Genomic DNA, 18,808 nt, shown 5'->3' with positions numbered 1-18,808 from the left:
AGCGATGAATTAAGGTATAATGGATTGCCGAGGCATTGAATGCAACAGAACCGCTACACGAAGGACGCTCGATGGTGGATATGCGATGTTTGCCACCCCCAAAAACGAAGGATTTATTCGCATAGAGAGTCTTCCCCTGTACAAAGAGGGAGTTGAAACCTACAATGAAATATCACCTTCGCCCTAGCCTTGCCCATTCGTTCTCGGATGGCTCAATACAGGTTGTCGACTGTGGTTTCGTCCATCAGTCTCATATCATTAGGTGTTCAAGTCTACTTCGGCGAGCGGGCGTATTTCCGTTAATATTTCAGAAGAGATTCAGAGAACCATTGTGCGGCGTGTTCAGGTCTGGAACCCTCGAGATTGAGCTCAGCTCCAGTGTTGATATTTTCAACAGTGTGCAACCAACCGATTGAAGGAGGACCGTCCCATTGTCTATACATGATCTCGACATCTATGTCTGAACCGTGCCTAAGGCCCAGCCATGCTTCATCTTCGATTTTGATGTTACATTCCAGTTGCGACATCGTTGCCCCTTGATCCAGTTCTATTTTCAGTCAACGGCTCCTCATCAACGCTTTCCTTTCCACCGTCGCTGGATTTTGATGACCGCTTCTTCCCGAGATATTGAAAGATATCTTGAAAACGTTCTATCTTCTTGTAGTGTTCCTGCAAAGACGCCAGAAGCGCGTTGCCTACTAGATATCCTAGTGTGGAGATATTGGCGCCGCGATTAACCAACACATCTAGTACTTCTCTTTGGCCTTCTTGGAAAGCTGCTCGAAGTACACTGCCGTATCGCCCACCTCGAGAATTGATGTCTGCGCCATGGTCCAGCAGCAGACCATCGACCTCCGTATTTCCCTGATATGCGGACGCCTGGAGCGCGACACCGTAGCTTCCACCCACTGTGTTGACATCGGCCCCATGGTCAAGTAGCAGGATAACAACCTCTTTGCGGCCAACAGCTGAAGCAGCTTGGAGGCGTTGCCATAGTCTCTGCCTTGTGCATTCACGTCGGCGGCATGGTCCAATAGAAGCTTCACTACCTCATAGTCTTCAAGCGAAGCGGCCTGAATTGCGTTGCCGTACTGTCCGCATTGTCTCAGGTTGTGAAGAAGCAGTTCTGTGTTGATTTGAAGAGGCATAAGGCCCGTATATATGGCCTATGAAAGGGGGGGGGTACTCCCCTGTTCCCCCTTGTTACGGATATGGAAGGATGTAACGCCACTGACACGCTAGTAGTGGCAACCTGAGTCATTGCGCGTTCACGTCCGCACTGCAGTCAAGCAGCAGCTTCACTATGTCCTTATGGCCTCCAAATGAAGCCTCCTGGAGAGCGCTACCGAAGGCTTCGCCGTATCCGTTGACGTTAGCGTTGCGGTTGAGTAGTTGCTGAACTATGGTCTCATGTCCATGCGCCGCGGCTTCACACAGCGGCGTTGTCCCCTCATGTGCTTTAGCACACAAATCAACCGCATCAGTCTGTAGTAACAGCCTCACTACCGCCTTATGCCCATATGTCGCTGAGACTAGTAGTGGCGTTATGCCGAAGTTATCCGCAGAGTCTGGGTCGACTCTGTCGTTTTCCCTTCAGAATCTTTAGAGTTTGGATCAACTCTACCAGTCTGTAGGAGGAGTTTGACTACTTCTTCATGTCCAGATCCTGCGGACCACGATAATACCGTTCGACTGGGGTTATCTGTAGTGTCTGGGTCAACTCTGTCGTCTTCTAGGAGAAGTGCGACTGCGTCCAACCGACCGCTCGCCGCCGCCCATGACAGCGGAGTTCTTCCTTCCGAATCTTTAGAGTCTGGGTCAACTGTTTTGTTTTCTACCAACAGCTTGACTATCCCCTTGTGCCCGTAATCCACTGACAACGATAGTGGCGTTCGACCGGTTTTATCTGCAAAGTCTGGGTGGGCTCTGTCGTTTCCCAGCAGAATTTTGACTATGTCCTCATGTCCGTTGCTGGCTGCAACGAACAATGGTGTCCTCTGTCGATAGTTCTAGAGTTCGGATGTACATCAGGCCTCGAGAGCAGCAGCTTGACTATTGTCGTATATCCCTACTCTACTGGCAAGAACAGAGGTGTTTGTTTGTGATCATTTTTAGAGTTTACATTGACGATATCATTTTCTAGCAGCAGTACAACGTCTTCGTTTCCGTTATTCGTCGCAAACAATAGCGGCGTCATGTGAGCACGACCTTTGGAGCCCGGATCTACATCAGGCCTCGAAAGCAGTAGCTTCAATATCGCCACATGCCCCTTCTCCGCTGCCAAGGATAGCGCTGTGTGTTGGAGAATATCTTTGCGGTCTGCATCGATGCCGCTGTTATCTAGCAGCAACCGGACGAACTCCTCATCCCTGTTCATCGCAGCCAACGACAGTGGCGCTCGACCAACGTGGTCCAATTCCCGATCATGGAAATTAACATCGATATCTTTGTATTGGAGCAGACGCTTGGCCACAGCGACATGCCCGCCGACTGCCGCTTTCTACAGAGCGCCTGATATATGGTCTAGACTTGTTCCATCGTCAAGTAGTTGGGTGATATCATGCTCAAGTCCGTGTGCAGCGGCAAAAAGTAGAGGGTCTTCCGGGGTGCTATCCTCGATAGACTCGAAGGTATTTGTAGCGCTTGGAGCGTCTGATCGCGTATCGCCACCACGGCGACTGTGCATCGCGCATTTCGAATTATCATTGTCGCTATCGTCAGCGCCTGGCGGTATGGCGAAGAGAGCAAGCTAGACCGAATGTGCTCCCACATGCTTGCGAAACTGCTCTAGTGTGACGAGCAGGTCGCCATCTAGTGGATTTCGCTCCTTCAAGTCCTTTTCCCATGAAAAACAAAAGGGACAGTCAAAGTGTGACATTCGATCTAGCCGTTGCCGACCCAAGTTGGTCAAGAACGGGAGTTGATTTTTGACGAAGTTTCCCGCGTGAAGAGCGGTTATATGAGTTTCGAAATTTTCGCAAGTTGAGAATGGTGAGCAGGAGCAGAATGGACAGATCCACTGGGCTCTATGTTTGTCGAGTTCGTGCTCGAACCATGCCCGCTCCTCTATGAAAAGGGTTTGATCGCAGCTATCACCTGGGAAGGTGCAGACATAGCATCGAAGATCTCGATAGACATGTTTTCTACATTATTCCAGGTAATTGTTAGTAATCCAATATTCTTAGGGGAACTGATAAAAGCTCAGCAACTCACCTCCACGACCGCTCTGATATGATGGTCAGGATGTCTCAGCAATAAGGACATTCAAAAGGGACTTTCCCGCCTGCGACATCTTTGAGAGGCACAACGCGAAGCTTAGACTCTTCGGTATCATCAGCCACAGAAGTTGCAAAGGACGTCTGCGACCGGCCGTCTTCAATGTCCCCTTGGATGCTCTCCAGGATCAAAGGAGCTAATGTTGAGGCTGTTGTTTGAGGGAGGCTACTAATAGCTTCTGACCGCGTATCTAGTGCGAGAATCCTGGTCCCAGCTTGTCTGTCTAGTTCTCGCACTAGAAGTTCCCTCTGGTCTTCTCTTCCAGCGTTGGGCAGAGTTTTCGGAGCGTGCGATGGCCTTTTATGATGATCTCGAGCATATCGAAGAAACTGTCTTCGCCGAGTAATTGCCCGTCCGAGGCGCACCTTGAGCCATTTCATATTCTCTTCTTCTAGCTTTGGAAACTTGTGAGCTACGTGAGCGATATCGTAGAGGTCGTCGAAGGGTTCCGTTGCCGCAGTGGCAGCCTTTTGAAAGCGGTCTCGCGGTGTAGCCTTTCGAATGAGCATTGAAATTCTGAAAAGACCCGAGATAGAATCTGCCACAGTTTCGAGTAGCTCGTCTATTTCGGAGATTTGCTGGTCCTGAAGCAGAGTACTGTTGGTGTGGCCGTCATCTCCGGATATCCAGGTCTCATCGTGGGGAGTCAAAAATGCAGTCCTGTTCGGCTGCTCCCCTTTCGCGATCGAGAGGACTTAGTAGCATCAGTGTTTGAAAAAGCGCTGTGAGATTGAACGCATGAAACCGGCTGCTCACCTTCGTCTAAGTGCTCTATGATTTCGTCCAGCAAACCAATGATTTCCTTTGGTGTTCTGAGACTCTCGTAGTCGAAAATCTAAATAACTTTGAGATTGAAGTTCTTGAAATGCTCCAATGTTCCCTCCCCATAGCTTCAGACGGCTGGCCTGATCATCGGCACCTGCAAGGCGGTCATTTGACTCAGAATCTTTGCCCAATTCGCGAAGAACGAGGCTGAAGGCATCTACAGCACAACGGCTTTTTGATTGCGATCGGAGACATAATGGATCACTGAGGGCTCGAGGCTAACCAGCACAAATCGGAATGTAACTGATTCGATTCTCTGGATGGCACGAGGTTGCGGGGATTGCATATGGTTGGAGCCTGGCCCCCACGCACTGCTATTTTAGAGCCTCGCGCAGATACTCTGGTCTGATCACATCATGATCGGCTTCATCATTCCTTTTGATACATCATTTGACTGCTTTACTTCGTCCCGCAGACGATGAGCGGTGTCGAAGTCGCTGGTGTAGTCCTCGGCGGATTTCCCATTCTCATCTCGGCGCTAGAGCACTGGCAGAGCGGCGCGAAGCTGCTTCAAGACTGGTGGCAATTCCGGCGCGAGTATCAGCGGTGCCTGCGGGATATTGGGTACCACGAGCTCGCTTTCCGACGGAATCTTGAAGAGTGCCTTTTGCCGCTGATTGCAGACGATGACGAGGTGAAGACGCTGCTTGCGGATCCCGCCGGGCCAGGCTGGAGTGTTCCTGAGCTAGAAGAGAAACTTGAGAAGCGGCTATCTAAGTCTGCGTATGAACAGTATAAGCAGACGATTGACGGTATGGTGTGAGTGATGAAAGAGCTGCAAGAGAGGGCAAGAAAAGTCCGGCCAGAGGACATGGCACCGTCAAATACGGCAACCATTTCAAAGGTAACGAAAACTTCCCAAATGATCGCGCTGACTCTGACAAGCCTAATGTAGGGCACCTCCGTGCTTTTGAATAAGGGGCGCAAGAAGGTTGAAGCCGAAACACCGCATAGGCTTTACCTTTGACAAGTCTACCCGAAAGGCACTCTTCGAGGAACTCGCGGAATACAACACACGTCTCCATGATCTTCTCGATACTAGTGACAGGATCTCAGCATCCCGAGCAACCGCTTATGCCGGCCGTGCTAAGGCGTCCTTGAATAAATCCGTACTGCAGTCTTGGAAATATGCCAACGGGATCTTCAATGTTATCAAGACTGCGTGGACATGTCACTGTCAACGGGTGCGCCACGTGGATTTACTACTTAGGCATCCGTCCGTAGCTGATTATAGCTTCCGAATGGTTTCTCTAATCGGGAATGACGATCCCATGCCGCAGCCGCAACCGTGGACTTGGAGAGAGACAGATATCAGTATGGTCTCTCAAGCAAAGCAGTCTCCAGTGGTTTCAATTCCTGTCTCGCAACTAGCGAGGACTCCTCGAAGCGCTATATCGATCCCATCAACTCCGCGGCCATCCATTGTTAGCCGTCAGAAAGGACACCCAGCCACGCAAATGCCGTAAGTGCAGCACTACACTACCCTACGCACATTTTGTCATAGCGCCAAATCGACTTCAGAAACTAAATTATAGAAAGGACTTTGAGCAAGAAGAACGCTCCCCCTCGCGGATAGCGCCTGTAGCAACAACATCACGTTAAAGTGCAACTGTTGCTTTCACCACCCAAAACAACACTATCGAGCCCAGTATCAGCAATCTTTGCGAGGAGCTAGGGAAGCCGAATGTGTCTAATATCGAACAACTAAAAGATGATGTCCCAGGTTGCAATTATACTGTGATTCCCATCGCCTCGAAAGAGGATATCCGAAAAACGATCTCTCTTGAACGTCTTTTGGCCAGACCACCCAGGATCGGATTGAAACGCAGCCAGCGGTTCTTCATCGCCTTCACCATCGCTTCATCCCACATTCAACTGCAGTCCACGCCATGGCTCGGCGGCCAATGGAGCAAAGCAGATATCTTATTCCCTTGCAACCCACAGGACTCTCACGGCATACTTGCCGACCAGCCGTTCCTCTCGTGTAATTTCGCCTCATCAACCGCCCAGCCCAGCGTATTCGGCGATACGACGTTTTCCACGCTAGGGATACTGCTTCTAGAGCTCTGTTTCGGCATGCCATTTGAGTCGACGGAATTCCGACAGCGCTCACTGCCTGCAAATGACCCCAACACTTTTTCAGATCTTGGCGCAGCAACGGAGTTGGCAGGTGAGGTTCTGCATGAAGTGGGACAGGAGTACGCAGATGCGGTGGCGTGGTGCCTAACGCGGTTCATGGTAGGGACGAAGAGGGAGTCGTGGAGGCACGAACTCTTGGTGAATGTGGTGGAGCCGTTGCAGAAGTGCCATCAGTCTTTGTTGTAATGTAGTTCGATTCTGTGACTAAATTGAGGCGGATCAATGATTATGAAATGAAATAGATTGCCCAGCTCTTACTACACATACTTGGATTCTACTCGATCTTTTCTATTTACCTAACAGATATACTTATCTTGCTCCGGCTGATTAACGGCCCATCATGGTCTACCACGACACTCCTACTTGTCTTGATTCAACTTGGGGTTTTGTCCGCAAGTGTTCCCTCGCTGATTTGTCTAAAGATCGATTCTGCTCCAACTCTAAAGAAGTTTGACTTAGAACGTTTGTTTTCCACCTGTTTCGGCCCTTGCTTTGAAGTGAGGACTTGAGGCCTAACAGACAAACGTGTGAAAAGTTGGAGAAAGAAGTCATTTGATTTACACACAGCGTCTGCCTCGGAACTTAAAATGTTTACAAAATGGACAAGGCTACGACATAGCGACCCCACAAGATCGAGCGAGGCTTGGGCGTGGGGCTGTCTAGCAAGGTGATTTTGCAGGATATTGGTCACAGGTGGCGGAGCGGGGCGCATACTGTGCCACCGAAAGAAGGGTAGAAATAGCAGCCTTTGCCACTACTCTAGGCTCTGTAGTCAAAGAATCTTTAGCATGGCTGAAACCGAAAAGAACCCTCGACAGGTCGACCCCAGGGGTCCCCGAATCTCCCCAGAAGGGTTCAAGTTAGTGTGGGGAGATTGCAACTCCAACGATCCTAGCGAGCTGGACTGTTTCTTGGAAACTTTGGATCCACGTAAGACAAATCTCCGAGATGGTCGTCGATTTGGATTCGAAGTTGCTATGCGCGGCGGCCATTACAAAATGCTAGAACACCTTCTAAACAACAAGAATGTCTCCATTGACAGCTCGATAGTGGGATCAGCTTTGAAAATAGGATCAATCCCACGTCTCAACTTTCTCCGGGAGAATGGATGGGAAGATACGAATATGGGGTTGAACCGGAGCCCTGGATGTACCTTAGTGTTGTACTTTCAAGGTCAAGCTCTCTTATTGTAAATATCTGTCCCAACCTGCGTTCGTTTAATTTGGTTGCATACCGTTTGTCCCCATCAAGTCACTGCATTCGTATTCCCTTCAAGTCGGTATACGACTAACAAGGGTCCCTCTGGCTTAGATCCGTCCCCGACAAGCCAGAGATAGTTTCATATTTTCTCTCTCATGGTGCAGACCCAAATCTTGGCCCTTTCAGCACAGTGGCAGTTGGGTTCTACGGTCGCGACAAATTAGTCCCTAACTCGGGCGCGATTCTTCAAGCGGCAATCTCGCGTGGGAACATCGAGAGTCCAGACAGTCCGATAGCTCATGGGGCTATCCTCGCAAACGCCAAATCCGTGCATACTGCCGTCAAGAGCGGGAGCGAGGACATGATGCTGTGTGTTTTTGAACGGGGGTTGTCGACGAAACGGATAATCTCTTCACAGTACGGGCCATGGTTATTGCGATATACCGTCAATGCGGGCGATCAGGGAAGGTAATACGGGCATGGTTCGGATTCTGCTTAAGAAGGGAGCTAGCATGATTGTGAGGGGCAGAAAAATGCTAGAAGTAGTGAAAGAGGGATGGGTGGATCAGGGTATTAGAATGATGGTTGAAAGTCATTGTACGAAGAGCGAGGCTGAACGTGCTCTCAAGTGAGCAGGCTCAGATACGAATATGAAAGATAGGGCTTTGTAATCATACGCTATGTCAATGCCGCTAGTACATGAGAGAACTGTGAAGAAGAAGGGGAAGAGGAGTGTTGTGGCTGATGAAAGAAACGACGGAGAAGAGGACGCGAAGATCAGTTGAATGCGCACGTAAATGTCACGTGTAAACTTGGTCGAAAAAATCGAGACCAAACAGGGTGAAGGCCCTTAATACGTTGTCTTGAGACTGGAGTACCTCAAAAATCTTTGAAACGCATGGATTCGTTTCGGTATTGGACATCTCGATGCATCGCGAATCGTTTTCAGGTTTTGAGGTCCTTTTCTGCTCTACAACCTCGGCAGCGTCCAGCAGAGGAAGCTAGTTTGGGAGGGTCGAAGGATATATATTGTTTCATCTCCTTCGCAGGAGTAGATAACACCATTTCGTTTTGTGCTTTCTCACGATCGTGAAACTAAACATACTCAGGTGACTTTAGTGCGTGTCCCAACAGAGCTAGCACCTACTCTTCTCGGCCTACGCCCGCCCCTGGCCGCCTCCAAATTCCACGGGCTACCAACCACCACCTTCGATCCAGAGACAAATCACCGAAGCAATGACCTTGCCCAGTCAAACCTCTCCGTCAATCATGTTGGAAACGCCGTCCGTGTGTCCTCTAGATGGTGTCGCGTGTTTCATCAAATCTTGTATAAGGAGTCCTCCGGTCCTTAATTGAAGCCTGGCGCATCCGCAGCTCCTCTCACTCGTTTCTATACACACTATTTCTAACGCTGTCTCCATGCGTTTGCTTGTGCCTGCCTTCCTGCCCCTCGCCGCGCTCGCTGCACGGATCGTGCAATCGAATGACGATGGATGGGCCGAAATCAACATTAGAGTTCTCTACAAAGTCCTCGCTGACGCGGGTAACGATGTGATTCTTTCTGGGCCCGCGGAGAATCAATCGGGCAGAGGTTCGTGGCGTTTTCTTTTGATCCCTTGAATTCGTAGAAGAAGACGATACTATAATGGTAACCTCCGCATTTCGAATCTATCGCATGACTGGTTCTATTTCTGTATTCACGAGTCCTAGGATCTTTAGACTCACCACCAACCAACCGAACTTCACCATGCGAATTCAACAGCTGTCAAGCCGGCAGCGCAACTGGCTTCAATGCAACGAATCCGCGGCTGAACTGGGTCAACTCGTTCCCGGTTACTTCAATAAAGCACGGCATCGATAACGTCGCACCTCAATTCTTCGGTGATTCGAAGCCTGATATTGCTGTCACTGGCCCGAACGTGGGGTCCAATCTAGGCTTGATCAACTCGTTCTCTGGAACAGTGGGAGCAGCTTCATACGCTGCTGGCACTGCATCGATTCCGGCTATCGCGTTCTCAGGAAAATCTGGAGAACAGACTGGCTTCGATCAGCCAACTCCGCTTTACACCAGCGTGTACGCCGACCTGGCCCTCAATTTGACTTCAACCATGATCGCATCGGGTACTCCTCTGCTGCCGACCGGGGTTTTCTTGAATGTCAACTTCCCCGATGTCTCGGCGAGCACTTGTAGCAGTGCTAGCGATTTCAAGTTTGTTTTCAGTCGAATCCACACGAATATCCTGCCCGCCTCAATAGACCCCGACGTCTACACGTGCGGAAACGGCAAAAGACTTCCCACTGAAAGCAAGGTGGTAGGGACAGCGGGCTGCTACGTGAGTGTAAGCCCTGGGAAGGCATCAGACAAGTCCACTGTCGATGCTGCGACTCAGGCGATCGTGCTAGACAAGCTCAAGGGGATTCTATCTTGTCTACCAGTTTGAAGTTGGTTACTCTGGTAGCAACTTACGTCAATACTAAGCCACTTCGACCGACTTTCTTCTTCAATGCGGCACGTTCACTTATTTTATTAATATCTTAGAGGCTTCTCCGAGTAAGGATAGGGAAGCACAGTCCGTAGATCTAACATCGTAGCATCGTTGAAACGGCTAGCTTTCAAGCGTAGTGCCTCCACACGAAGAGTCTGTCGAGCTAGAAATGTAGGACCATTCACGCCTACCATAACGCACCAAGACAAACTAAAACTGATTATCCCCGGCTTCATCCACTCTCGACTTGATCAAAATTTTCATATCCGGATTTGGTATGAGATCAGCACCCATCTCCAAAGGCTTTGGCCTCTCCGTCTTCCCATCCGGAAACTTCAAGTCGTACTTTGTCAACAAGTGCACCAGGATAATCTTGATTTCATTGGAAGCGAAGAACCGACCCGGACACGCGTGCTTTCCGTGCCCAAAGACTATGCTGTCGTTGCTGGTGCTAACGAATTGATACTTGGTCGCGCCGCCGGGCTCCTGGCTGAGATTCAAGAAGCGATAGCCATCGAATTTGAAGGGATCGGGGAAGACGGATGGGTCGACCGAGCGCAGCGTAGGAACACCGAGGGTGGCGCCTTTGGGAATGACGGTGCCATCGGAGAGGGTTACTGTCTCTTCGGCAACGCGGTTCACCGGTACTTTTCAGGCGTTAGAATACGACACTGATGGAGGAAAAGCAGAGTACTCACACATCGTCACGGGCGTGAGCCGCGAGCTCTCTTTCATGAAACTATCCATTAGTCTCAACTCCCTCAACGTCGATTTATCCCACTTCGGTGCCTGCTGGTACACGTCGTGAATCTCCTTGCGCAACAGCTCAATATACTCAGGATGGGCGATCAGGTCATAGAGGATATTGACAAACGTTACAGACGTCGTATGCACAGCTCCGAGAGTATAGTTCAGCTGCGCGTACACAGGGTCGACGTACACACCTTTGGCGTCTGCGACAGACTGTACCCACTGGATTGCATCTACGGGTTTTGTGACCGGCTTTCCCGCTTCCCGTTCTTTTTCCTGTGCCCTTCGCCTCGCCGCAAGCTCAGGTTCCAGAAGGCGACGAGCTGTTCGAATGGATGCGCGCAGTTTCCTCGTTTGGGGCAGGAACCAGTGTGCGATCGGGCGGAGAATAGGTGGACAAAGGCGCAGGACAAACGCAGCTGTGAAGAAGTCGACGGTATAGTCGACGGCAATGTTGAGCCATTCTTCGTTCCTGGCAAGGGCGGGGATGAAGATGCGAGTGGAAAGACGGGCGATGATCTTCAACGCAGCTTGGTCGAACTGGTATTCGCGCCACTCTGTACGTTGTCAGATTTGCGTGGTTGGTATCTGAAATGGGAGTAATACCTGTGCTGTATGGGAACAGCTCTTCCAGGGCCAAAGAAGCCTCGGGAGATAGTATCTCTGTCACATGAGCTACAAGCATGTAAGTATCCTTCACCCTCAATTACATTGGCCGCTCATGCGACAGAGAACAATCGAAACTTACTAAGAGACTGTGTAAGGCCGATCCTCACCGAATCCGTAAAAACGTTGCTATCTACCGCAGGTTTGAATCCCTGAAAGCCTGGATAAGTGGTAAAGAAATGCTGCTTGAGCCACGCTTTGAACGTCATTCGATCATCGTTCCTGATCTCATCCATCATCACCGGAGGCAAGAGGATTAAAGGCCCGCAATTTGCCATTACTTGAAATGGGGATTTTGTCTAGTTTCTGTCAGCATTTCCTCAGGGAACTCAATCTAATCCTAGGGTTCCTTTACGCTCCGCAGCCCCTCATTCATTATGTCTTTCGCCGATGACAGCCACCGCTGTTTTGCCTTCCATGAATTCTCATCCTTCCCTATCCTCACAAAGCCGGCGTATGGGCGGTCGTTGAGATAGACAGACACGGTCAAGATGACCACGAAGGCTGTCACAGCGATGGCAGCCTTAATACCAACGCCAGTTTCGACGAACATGGCTGGAATGGATGCAGGAGGAAGAGATGGCATGGCGAAGGGTTGAGGTGACGTTCGAGTCCGCGCTATGGGCTTGCTTTTGAAGAATCACATACGCTTGATGAGTATTTTGCGATTTGTGCACATTGAATTGAAGTATAATGTATATCAGTGAAGGTATCGGAAGCTCTAGTATCCGCTCCGAAGAAGCGGAAGCGAGGGAGCATAACCGCCCTAGACGGCAATTCCCCCAGATTCACCCCGCCTTTTCTGGTCCCCCGCAAAAGTCCGGCGCTCGAACTTGTCTTAGTGCAGATCTTAGTAGGATTAATGCCTCATGGAACATCTTGTACATCAGGCCATCGGCTTCTTTCCCCAAGCGTACCTGATGGCATACTCAGCGCCACTTTCCGCCATTTCCGCAAGGATCCTTGGGAATCAGAGTTGCCAACTCTTTCGCAGTGAACGACTTGACCCCTCCAGGAATCACCTTGGTATACCCGAGGATTCCCTTCAGAGCCACGGACATAGAGCTGCACCTATTCTCCTACGATGGAGATTCAGGCTGTCTGCATCCATACGGAATCGGGACAACTTTCGTCTTCACGTTCTCGAACCCTGCTTCCTTGAGCCACTGCGGCAATTCATGGGCATAGGTCATCGGAACCCGCACGAAGCCGAATAACTCCCCCATGAGCGAGAGAAACCGATACATTACTGGCCCGTCGTTGGGGCTAGTCGCTTCTCGGCTTCCACGAGTTCGGTCCAACTGCCTGGTTTTGCGAGTCTGAGGGTCTGCTGAACATTCGCTTGGGTGTTCGGATCAGCACCCGCCAGCATGAGGCGTTGGTGAATCAAGTCGAATGTGTCTAGGAGATCTGGTGGCCAGGGCCCAAGGATGTTTTATTTCTGGGATTGCATTTCCTTCACGGGTTTCGAAGGGAAATGAGCACCTAGAAGATCGACGGCGAGCATCCAGTCGGTTTTGCGAGTACCCTCGGGGATGAAAAGGCTGTATAGATCGAGGAGAAATGTGGCATCGTATGTGCCAATATCGTGGATGTGAAGATTGGGTTTCGTCAGGTCGATAGGAGCTAGTAAGATTTTATCACCGTTCGCAGCTCTGAACATATCCTGCTGATCCTGGAGACGTTGGCCTTCTGCGTCTGACTCCAAGAGATACTCGCGTGCCTTAAATACTTCCTGCGTTGCCATCTTGATTTTCAATATAAGGCTGCTAGTAAATGTTAATATGCGCTTGTAGGCTGAGAATTTGGATATAGGTCAATATTTAAGACGCTTGGAAGAGGCGCGGAGACATACCGGATACTTTTGCAGAGACGAGTAAGATTATAAGGCCATTCAGGCCTCCACGCCTCACATCAGTGCAAATTATGATGATGGATTAGGTTCATCAGCCGCACCTGAAAACTCCGATCATCGCGAAGCAGCTGTCAGTACGTCAATTCAGTTGATCATTGGCCAACTTCATGCGTTTTCGACATCTTGAATCAGACAGACTATCTCGCGTTGGTCCTTTTGTACTTTTGACACGTGCACCGCAGTGCTGAATTTCGCGCAATCCATATACAAGAAGCTCTACGCGTTGCCACGCATCAAAGACTCCACGAGCCTACCAAGGCTGCACCCCATCTCTGAGTATAACCTTCCCCACATCGGCATCTCTTGCTCCCTCCAAAACGCTTCTTATGAAATCACCCGCTACCGCCGGATCGCCAGCGCCATCTCCTTATTCGCTTCTTGGCTCCCTCCAAGCCCTGTGGCGAGATAACCGGGAGAGATACACCAAACCTTGACTCCGTCCTCCTTCAGCACTCGGCACCAATCCCGCATTCATGCCAGTCTTGCTGCTCCGGTACGCCGGAATACTGAACGCGTCCTTCGGCCAGCCTTTTGCGGGAGACTTGTTGACAAAGACGGCGAGGTCTTCCGTCCCTGCTAGGGTTGACGTACCGCTAGTTATGAACAAGAGACGGGAATTCGAGGACTGGATAAGAAGCGGCATCAACGTAGACGGGATGATGTGTGTTCCGACAGTATTGACATTCCAGGAAGCATTCCACATTTGCCGCACGGTCATGTGACTAGCCTTGACTTGCTGGTCGAGCTGGGCGCCTGGGAAGTTAGCTGAGTGCTAGGTGTCGTCGAGTCAGGCGGATATGCGTACCTGGATTGTTGATGAGGGTATCGAGCCGGCCATACTTGGATTGTACCTCGTTGAAGGCTGCAGTGATGGAATCATCATCCTCGATGTCAACTTGAATAGGGAACAGCTTGCTGCGAGAGGACGGGAATTCCTTGACAGCGGCATCGATTGCTTGATCAGCTTTGGCGAGGGCTCTGTCACCGAGGAGAATAGTGTAGCCTTCATCGGACGAGCAGAGGCACGGATAATCTGGAATCCAAGACCGGTGTTGGCGCCGGTGACCAAGATGACGTCTTGTGAAGGCATTGTCGGAATATTTCAAAGTAGAACAGTTCGAAATGAGCTGAGAAGAAGAATGATCGATCTCCGAGCTTCCATCTTTTATTGAAATGGTCGCCCGAATCGCCCGCATCACGTGACTTCTCACCCGACTCACCCGCCAAACAAAAATGGATCCGCGTCGTCATATGGTAGATCCAGAAACTGCTCCAAGTACGCCCATTCGTTGTCAATCGTCATTGGGTATTCATTCAGGGACCGGTCCTCTTCGTCATTGTTTAGTCGAGAGACGGTAGCTTCAAGTAGTCGCCGCACTCTCCGCGTATCTTTGTTTCTCGCTTCTTTGTCTTCACACAGCTTCCCCGCCTCCTCCAGCAGTCCCAGCGATGCCACTCGATCGATCGCAACCGCACTCGTATCTGCGGGTAGCTGTTTTGTTGAGCATAGAACAAGACACAAAGCCATGCATCCGAGTAAGAAATCATACCATGTAATACTGCCCATGAACCACTTCTCCGTTTCTAGCTGTCCACCTGGTTCGAACTCGCTACGAATGTCGAGAAACTGCCGCACGAGGTCGGTTGCTGCGGTTGCGCACCTCTGGATACTCTCTTCTCGGCCGCAGGTAACATATTTCCGGTGTAAGACGCAGAGACATTCAAGGTATATGAATTCGACGCACAATCGCGTCACAATGATAGAGGGGCTATCCGCGACTGATTCTTCCATGGTGCGGGACTGGAAAACGTCTAGCAGACTGGCGTGCGTGAAACGGAGCTCCGCGTCACTGGCGTCGACTTCGCTCTCCAGATATTCCCGCGCGGACTGGGCCAGACGGACAATCTTCTCCAAAACTGCCATGAGCTTGTGCTTAGCAATGTAGAATGGCAGCTCTGTGTGCTCCGTGACCGGACGTGCAGGCGGCAGTTCTGCGATACCTTCATCAAAATCCGAATCGAGGAGGTTGGTGGGCGGTAGCGTGTCCCAGGTGGGATATTGGACTGTGCTAGGCAGGCCAAGCTGGAAGGAGACGAGCAGGTCTAACTGCATCGCGAGAGACCAAGTGCGACGGCGCATTTCGACTGCGAAAAGTGAGATGCCGAGGAGCTTAGACCCATCGCGGTGATAACCCTGCGCCGTCGCAAGGCGGATGAGCGTTCCGAAAAGGACAGCAAGATCTGGAGACATGTCCATGCTCGTGATGCACTTCCGCTAAGCGTAGAGTAGAAGGGTTTCGACGGCTAGTTCTATTGGCTGAGACCGGAAGTACGACTCAGCAGTAAGGCGATGTGCGGCTGCAACTGCGAAGCGGCTGTGGCCCATGACTGCGCTTGGAGACAACGTCCTCGTGGCAATATCAAGTACGGAGAATAGGATTGATGTCCAGAGTGGCGAGGTGGAAGCTGGATCGTCTCAGAACTTGTGGTATATCCTGCTGAAGTGCCCCGAATGGATAAAGGGCGCCACGATAGCCTTGGATGTGAAGTACGACGAGACTAATCTGTTAACGTCTTTTCGGAGTGGCAAGAATCGGGAGAGAATTTCGCGATACGGCAATGGTCTGCCTTCGCCGAACAGCAGACTAGTTCCGTCGTCGTCGTCGATGTCGCTGGAGAGATTGGACTCCCCTTCTTCTTTTTCTTCAGATCCTAGCTCTACTTGACACAGCAGTCCCATCGCCGTTAACGCTCCTTAACTGTGACAGCTGCTGGGCCAAGCGTTCCAGATACTCCGCCCGCGCCTCCGCCCGTAGCCTCAACTCGCGCTCTTTCTGGATCCTGGTAACGTTGCGATCGTACACGCATGTTGTGGCAGCATTCCTGCGCGTGCACGCGCTATAGGTCGACTGTCTATCGCATTTAAGTTTGCGATTGCGGCACTCGATGCACGCGCGAAGCTTACGGTTGCCTGTAATAAGATCAAATAAGCCCGAAAACAGTATTCTATTAAGGTGGGGTATTTATGGGGGTCAGGGCTAGTTTTGGGAAGGAGTCAGTTTCGGGAGGGGTCCAGTTCTGGGAGGGGTAAGATTTTGGAGTGGGTTAGAGAGGAGAGCTATCCTTAGTGGAAGGGGGACATGGCTCAGGCGATTCACACAGTTTGGAATAGAAAGTAGAAGGAAACAAGCGTGTATTTCGTGGACTTAGAGTCTATAAAATACCAGGCCGTATCCCATTAGTTCCCATAACGAGGATGTCAAATAGCCAACTTTATTGGCTCGGTTAGTTATCTAAGAGACTGCGTTGGCTGCTAGCACTGGCGATTGGTCCATGGCACTGCTATTTCCAGAAATCCCCGGTCCCTTTAGCTTGAGGTTGGACGAGACGCAAACACTAGGAATTGTAAACGGCATTGTTAACCCTAGGCCGCTTCATCTCACCTTCTGATTTAAGCGCATTTCTCCTGATATTCCATGTATTTCAAGACCGTCCAGTCGTAGACATTGTCGTATTCGAAACCATGACGCTGGAAGAGACTGCGGAACAAACGGAGCAGATACTTATAGTCAACGCCCCGATCATTGTCGCAAGATGTCTTGATATGGTTGAAATATTTCACGAACTCATCCGGCAAGCTGTCGCACAGCTCTTCAGGTGACGTTGACTGTTTTTTCCGTAGAATGGCCAGTTCTTTTTCCGACCCGCTTTTGGCTGGGAGCCCCATCCAAGGAAGGTTGCCTTGCTGAAGGAAGTACACGAAAACGTATCCTAATGCTTCCATGTCATCTGCGGGCGATTGCTCTATATAAAATATCAGCCCTACGATATTTGTATACCTCAGTATCGTGCAAATGGTTACTCACCTACGCCGCGGTGAGCATTAATGCTTGCATACCGCGCAGTACCAAGAACAGGACCTTCCAGCTGCCGGCCGTGCCGTGCGGCTGCTACGTCCGTAGACTCCTTCGCGAGACCCATATCGGTGATGTAAACGATGTTTCCTCGTGTTCCGTGGCCCATAAGTAGATTCGCGGGCTTAATATCTCGATGGAGGAATCCCTTGGAATGGATGTACTGAAACCGGCGGATGAGCTGGTCTGCCAGTAACAGCACCGTCCGGAGCGAGAATCGTCGACCGCAATAGTTGAACAAGTCTTCTAGGTTCGGTCCGAGAAGTTCGAACACCATGACGTTGTAGTCGCATTCATCGCCGTCCCAATATAATTTTGGGATTCCGGCACTGCCTGCGAGTTTTTTATAGATATCGATTTCATTTTGGAGGCTCTCGGAGTGTTCGCTTCGAATGTGTTCGAGCTTGAGCGCTACACGTTGGGAGGTCATGACGTCGATACCTGGATAACTGTTAGATATTCAAAAATGAGGTTTAAAGGAAGATACCTTCGTAAACGACACCGAAGCCCCCGCTTCCTAGTCGTCTTAAGAGGCGGTACTGGTTGTTGACGCGAATATCCTGTGAATGCAGTGAGCTACGCTGTGGAATAAAGGTAGGGTCATCAGCTCAGAGGATGACGGACCAACTGTTTCTCTGACTTGGACATTGCTGTAATTATCAACAGCTACAGCGCTGGACTAAAGCAGAATAAAGGAGTATAAACTCAAGCTTGGTGCAACAATCGAGGGGTGATGTAGACTCGCGCCTCTGGGCGCAGGGTGCGATGTTCAAATGTCGGTTGGGCGTGAGCCCTAGTGCGGGGGGGCAGGTCACGTGTACGGTTTTAAATACCTTGTTGTTAGACCTACAAAGGGTGCGGCCGAATGCAGATTCCGCACTAGCAAGGGGGGGAACATCAAAATCATCGATTCTGCAATCTTTTGAAGCAGGTCTCTTTCCCAACAAATAAAAAAATCACTTTTTTAGAGGCTGAACATTCAAGCCGTCGTGTTAGTATAACATTCCAAAGATAAGTAGAATTTATTAGAAGCTGTTAATGATTTTATGAAATACAATCTCTTTCTTATCTAAGGTTCCCGAATTGGCAGCAAATCTAACAATAAAACCACTGCTCTTCGGCTGCTCTTCTATACACACAGCTCCAACCCGAGATGGCTTGTCGGTTGTAGCTAGAATTAATGCGAAAGCTTCTGCTAGTCTTCTCTCTTCGTTGAAAGTCAACACTCTTCTGCTTCCGGCATCCTCTTTTCTCGGCCTGTGGTTTGGCGGTAGTAAATCAACAACAGGGTCTGACAGAGTTCGTCCCTGGTTTGCAAATTGGCTAAGAAATGCAACATTTTCCGCCAAGGGTCCCTTTGGATCTGCCATGCAGCTAAGCCTGTCGAAGCATCCCTCCATTCTGCTGTCAACGGGTCGGCTTGGTCCTCCTCCCGTGGTGTGTGCAGCCCTCGGTGTAAATCAGGTTCGAATCTGGAACGCTAGAAGCATTTTTACACGTGGTCGTTCGTACGCGCTTCAAGGCAGGAAGACGAGGGTTATCGGTCGGTGATAGACCGTTCGGCGGCAGACTTAGCCGGAGCGTGTCCGCTTCGAAGCGCGAGCGACGGGACGGAGGGAGGACGAGGGGCAGGGCTT

At 50.4% G+C, this 18,808-nt stretch overlaps 10 protein-coding genes across 10 annotated transcripts; 3 read left to right on the top strand and 7 right to left on the bottom strand.

The window, feature by feature from the left end:
• Positions 1-732: 732 nt before the first annotated feature.
• BDZ99DRAFT_370394 (uncharacterized protein) lies at positions 733-957 on the bottom strand (the record flags this gene model as incomplete). The annotated part of the gene is made up of 1 exon (XM_033714808.1): positions 733-957. A coding segment is annotated over one exon (225 nt), but the record flags the coding sequence as incomplete, so codon positions are not given.
• Positions 958-1,634: 677 nt separating this feature from the next.
• BDZ99DRAFT_352836 (ankyrin) lies at positions 1,635-2,281 on the bottom strand (the record flags this gene model as incomplete). The annotated part of the gene is made up of 2 exons (XM_033714542.1): positions 1,635-1,958; positions 2,156-2,281. Coding segments are annotated over 2 exons (450 nt in total), but the record flags the coding sequence as incomplete, so codon positions are not given.
• A 935-nt stretch (positions 2,282-3,216) lies between these two features.
• Positions 3,217-4,210, bottom strand: BDZ99DRAFT_493615 (uncharacterized protein; the record flags this gene model as incomplete). The annotated part of the gene is made up of 3 exons (XM_033723249.1): positions 3,217-3,970; positions 4,033-4,111; positions 4,196-4,210. The coding sequence occupies 3 exons, from the start codon at positions 4,208-4,210 to the stop codon at positions 3,249-3,251; spliced, it is 816 nt and encodes a 271-aa protein (XP_033582572.1). The 3' UTR covers positions 3,217-3,248.
• Positions 4,211-4,519: 309 nt separating this feature from the next.
• Positions 4,520-6,426, top strand: BDZ99DRAFT_514269 (uncharacterized protein; the record flags this gene model as incomplete). Its single annotated transcript, XM_033724855.1, has 3 exons — positions 4,520-4,853; positions 5,056-5,563; positions 5,706-6,426. The coding sequence occupies 3 exons, from the start codon at positions 4,520-4,522 to the stop codon at positions 6,424-6,426; spliced, it is 1,563 nt and encodes a 520-aa protein (XP_033582571.1).
• A 602-nt stretch (positions 6,427-7,028) lies between these two features.
• BDZ99DRAFT_470967 (uncharacterized protein) lies at positions 7,029-8,225 on the top strand (the record flags this gene model as incomplete). Its single annotated transcript, XM_033721700.1, has 4 exons — positions 7,029-7,389; positions 7,605-7,809; positions 7,859-8,037; positions 8,137-8,225. 4 exons carry the CDS (start codon positions 7,029-7,031, stop codon positions 8,223-8,225), a joined length of 834 nt encoding a protein of 277 aa, XP_033582570.1.
• A 545-nt stretch (positions 8,226-8,770) lies between these two features.
• On the top strand, positions 8,771-9,924 carry BDZ99DRAFT_119272 (putative acid phosphatase). Its single transcript, XM_033712503.1, has 2 exons — positions 8,771-9,031; positions 9,151-9,924. Exons 1-2 carry the CDS (start codon positions 8,860-8,862, stop codon positions 9,879-9,881), a joined length of 903 nt encoding a protein of 300 aa, XP_033582569.1. The 5' UTR covers positions 8,771-8,859; the 3' UTR covers positions 9,882-9,924.
• Positions 9,925-9,956: 32 nt separating this feature from the next.
• BDZ99DRAFT_432266 (cytochrome protein) lies at positions 9,957-11,895 on the bottom strand (the record flags this gene model as incomplete). The annotated part of the gene is made up of 5 exons (XM_033717324.1): positions 9,957-10,573; positions 10,625-11,233; positions 11,283-11,351; positions 11,425-11,641; positions 11,698-11,895. The coding sequence occupies 5 exons, from the start codon at positions 11,893-11,895 to the stop codon at positions 10,137-10,139; spliced, it is 1,530 nt and encodes a 509-aa protein (XP_033582568.1). The 3' UTR covers positions 9,957-10,136.
• Positions 11,896-12,624: 729 nt separating this feature from the next.
• On the bottom strand, positions 12,625-13,374 carry BDZ99DRAFT_541326 (uncharacterized protein). Its single transcript, XM_033726736.1, has one exon. It carries the CDS (start codon positions 13,087-13,089, stop codon positions 12,778-12,780), a length of 312 nt encoding a protein of 103 aa, XP_033582567.1. The 5' UTR covers positions 13,090-13,374; the 3' UTR covers positions 12,625-12,777.
• Positions 13,375-13,507: 133 nt separating this feature from the next.
• On the bottom strand, positions 13,508-14,409 carry BDZ99DRAFT_505390 (NAD(P)-binding protein; the record flags this gene model as incomplete). The annotated part of the gene is made up of 4 exons (XM_033724102.1): positions 14,272-14,409; positions 14,063-14,233; positions 13,711-14,010; positions 13,508-13,620 (listed from the first exon to the last, which is right to left on the bottom strand). Exons 1-4 carry the CDS (start codon positions 14,345-14,347, stop codon positions 13,508-13,510), a joined length of 660 nt encoding a protein of 219 aa, XP_033582566.1. The 5' UTR covers positions 14,348-14,409.
• Positions 14,410-16,708: 2,299 nt separating this feature from the next.
• BDZ99DRAFT_432265 (casein kinase-like protein I isoform epsilon) lies at positions 16,709-17,925 on the bottom strand (the record flags this gene model as incomplete). The annotated part of the gene is made up of 4 exons (XM_033717323.1): positions 17,796-17,925; positions 17,659-17,731; positions 17,124-17,612; positions 16,709-17,061 (listed from the first exon to the last, which is right to left on the bottom strand). The coding sequence occupies exons 1-4, from the start codon at positions 17,817-17,819 to the stop codon at positions 16,709-16,711; spliced, it is 939 nt and encodes a 312-aa protein (XP_033582565.1). The 5' UTR covers positions 17,820-17,925.
• Positions 17,926-18,808: the final 883 nt, after the last annotated feature.

The sequence above is a fragment of the Mytilinidion resinicola genome (assembly GCF_010093595.1).
Source record: "Mytilinidion resinicola strain CBS 304.34 unplaced genomic scaffold BDZ99scaffold_2, whole genome shotgun sequence".
NCBI lineage: Eukaryota > Fungi > Ascomycota > Dothideomycetes > Mytilinidiales > Mytilinidiaceae > Mytilinidion > Mytilinidion resinicola.
This window is presented reverse-complemented; position numbering and strand designations above follow the sequence as displayed.

Bases quoted from the DNA above. Each gene is read 5' to 3' on its own strand.
- BDZ99DRAFT_119272 (XM_033712503.1), top strand. From the start codon at position 8,860: ATGCGTTTGCTTGTGCCTGCCTTCCTGCCCCTCGCCGCGCTCGCTGCA. The intron at 9,032-9,150 runs GTTCGTGGCGTT...CACGAGTCCTAG, and splicing joins GGAGAATCAATCGGGCAGAG to GATCTTTAGACTCACCACCA.
- BDZ99DRAFT_541326 (XM_033726736.1), bottom strand. From the start codon at position 13,089: ATGGCAACGCAGGAAGTATTTAAGGCACGCGAGTATCTCTTGGAGTCA.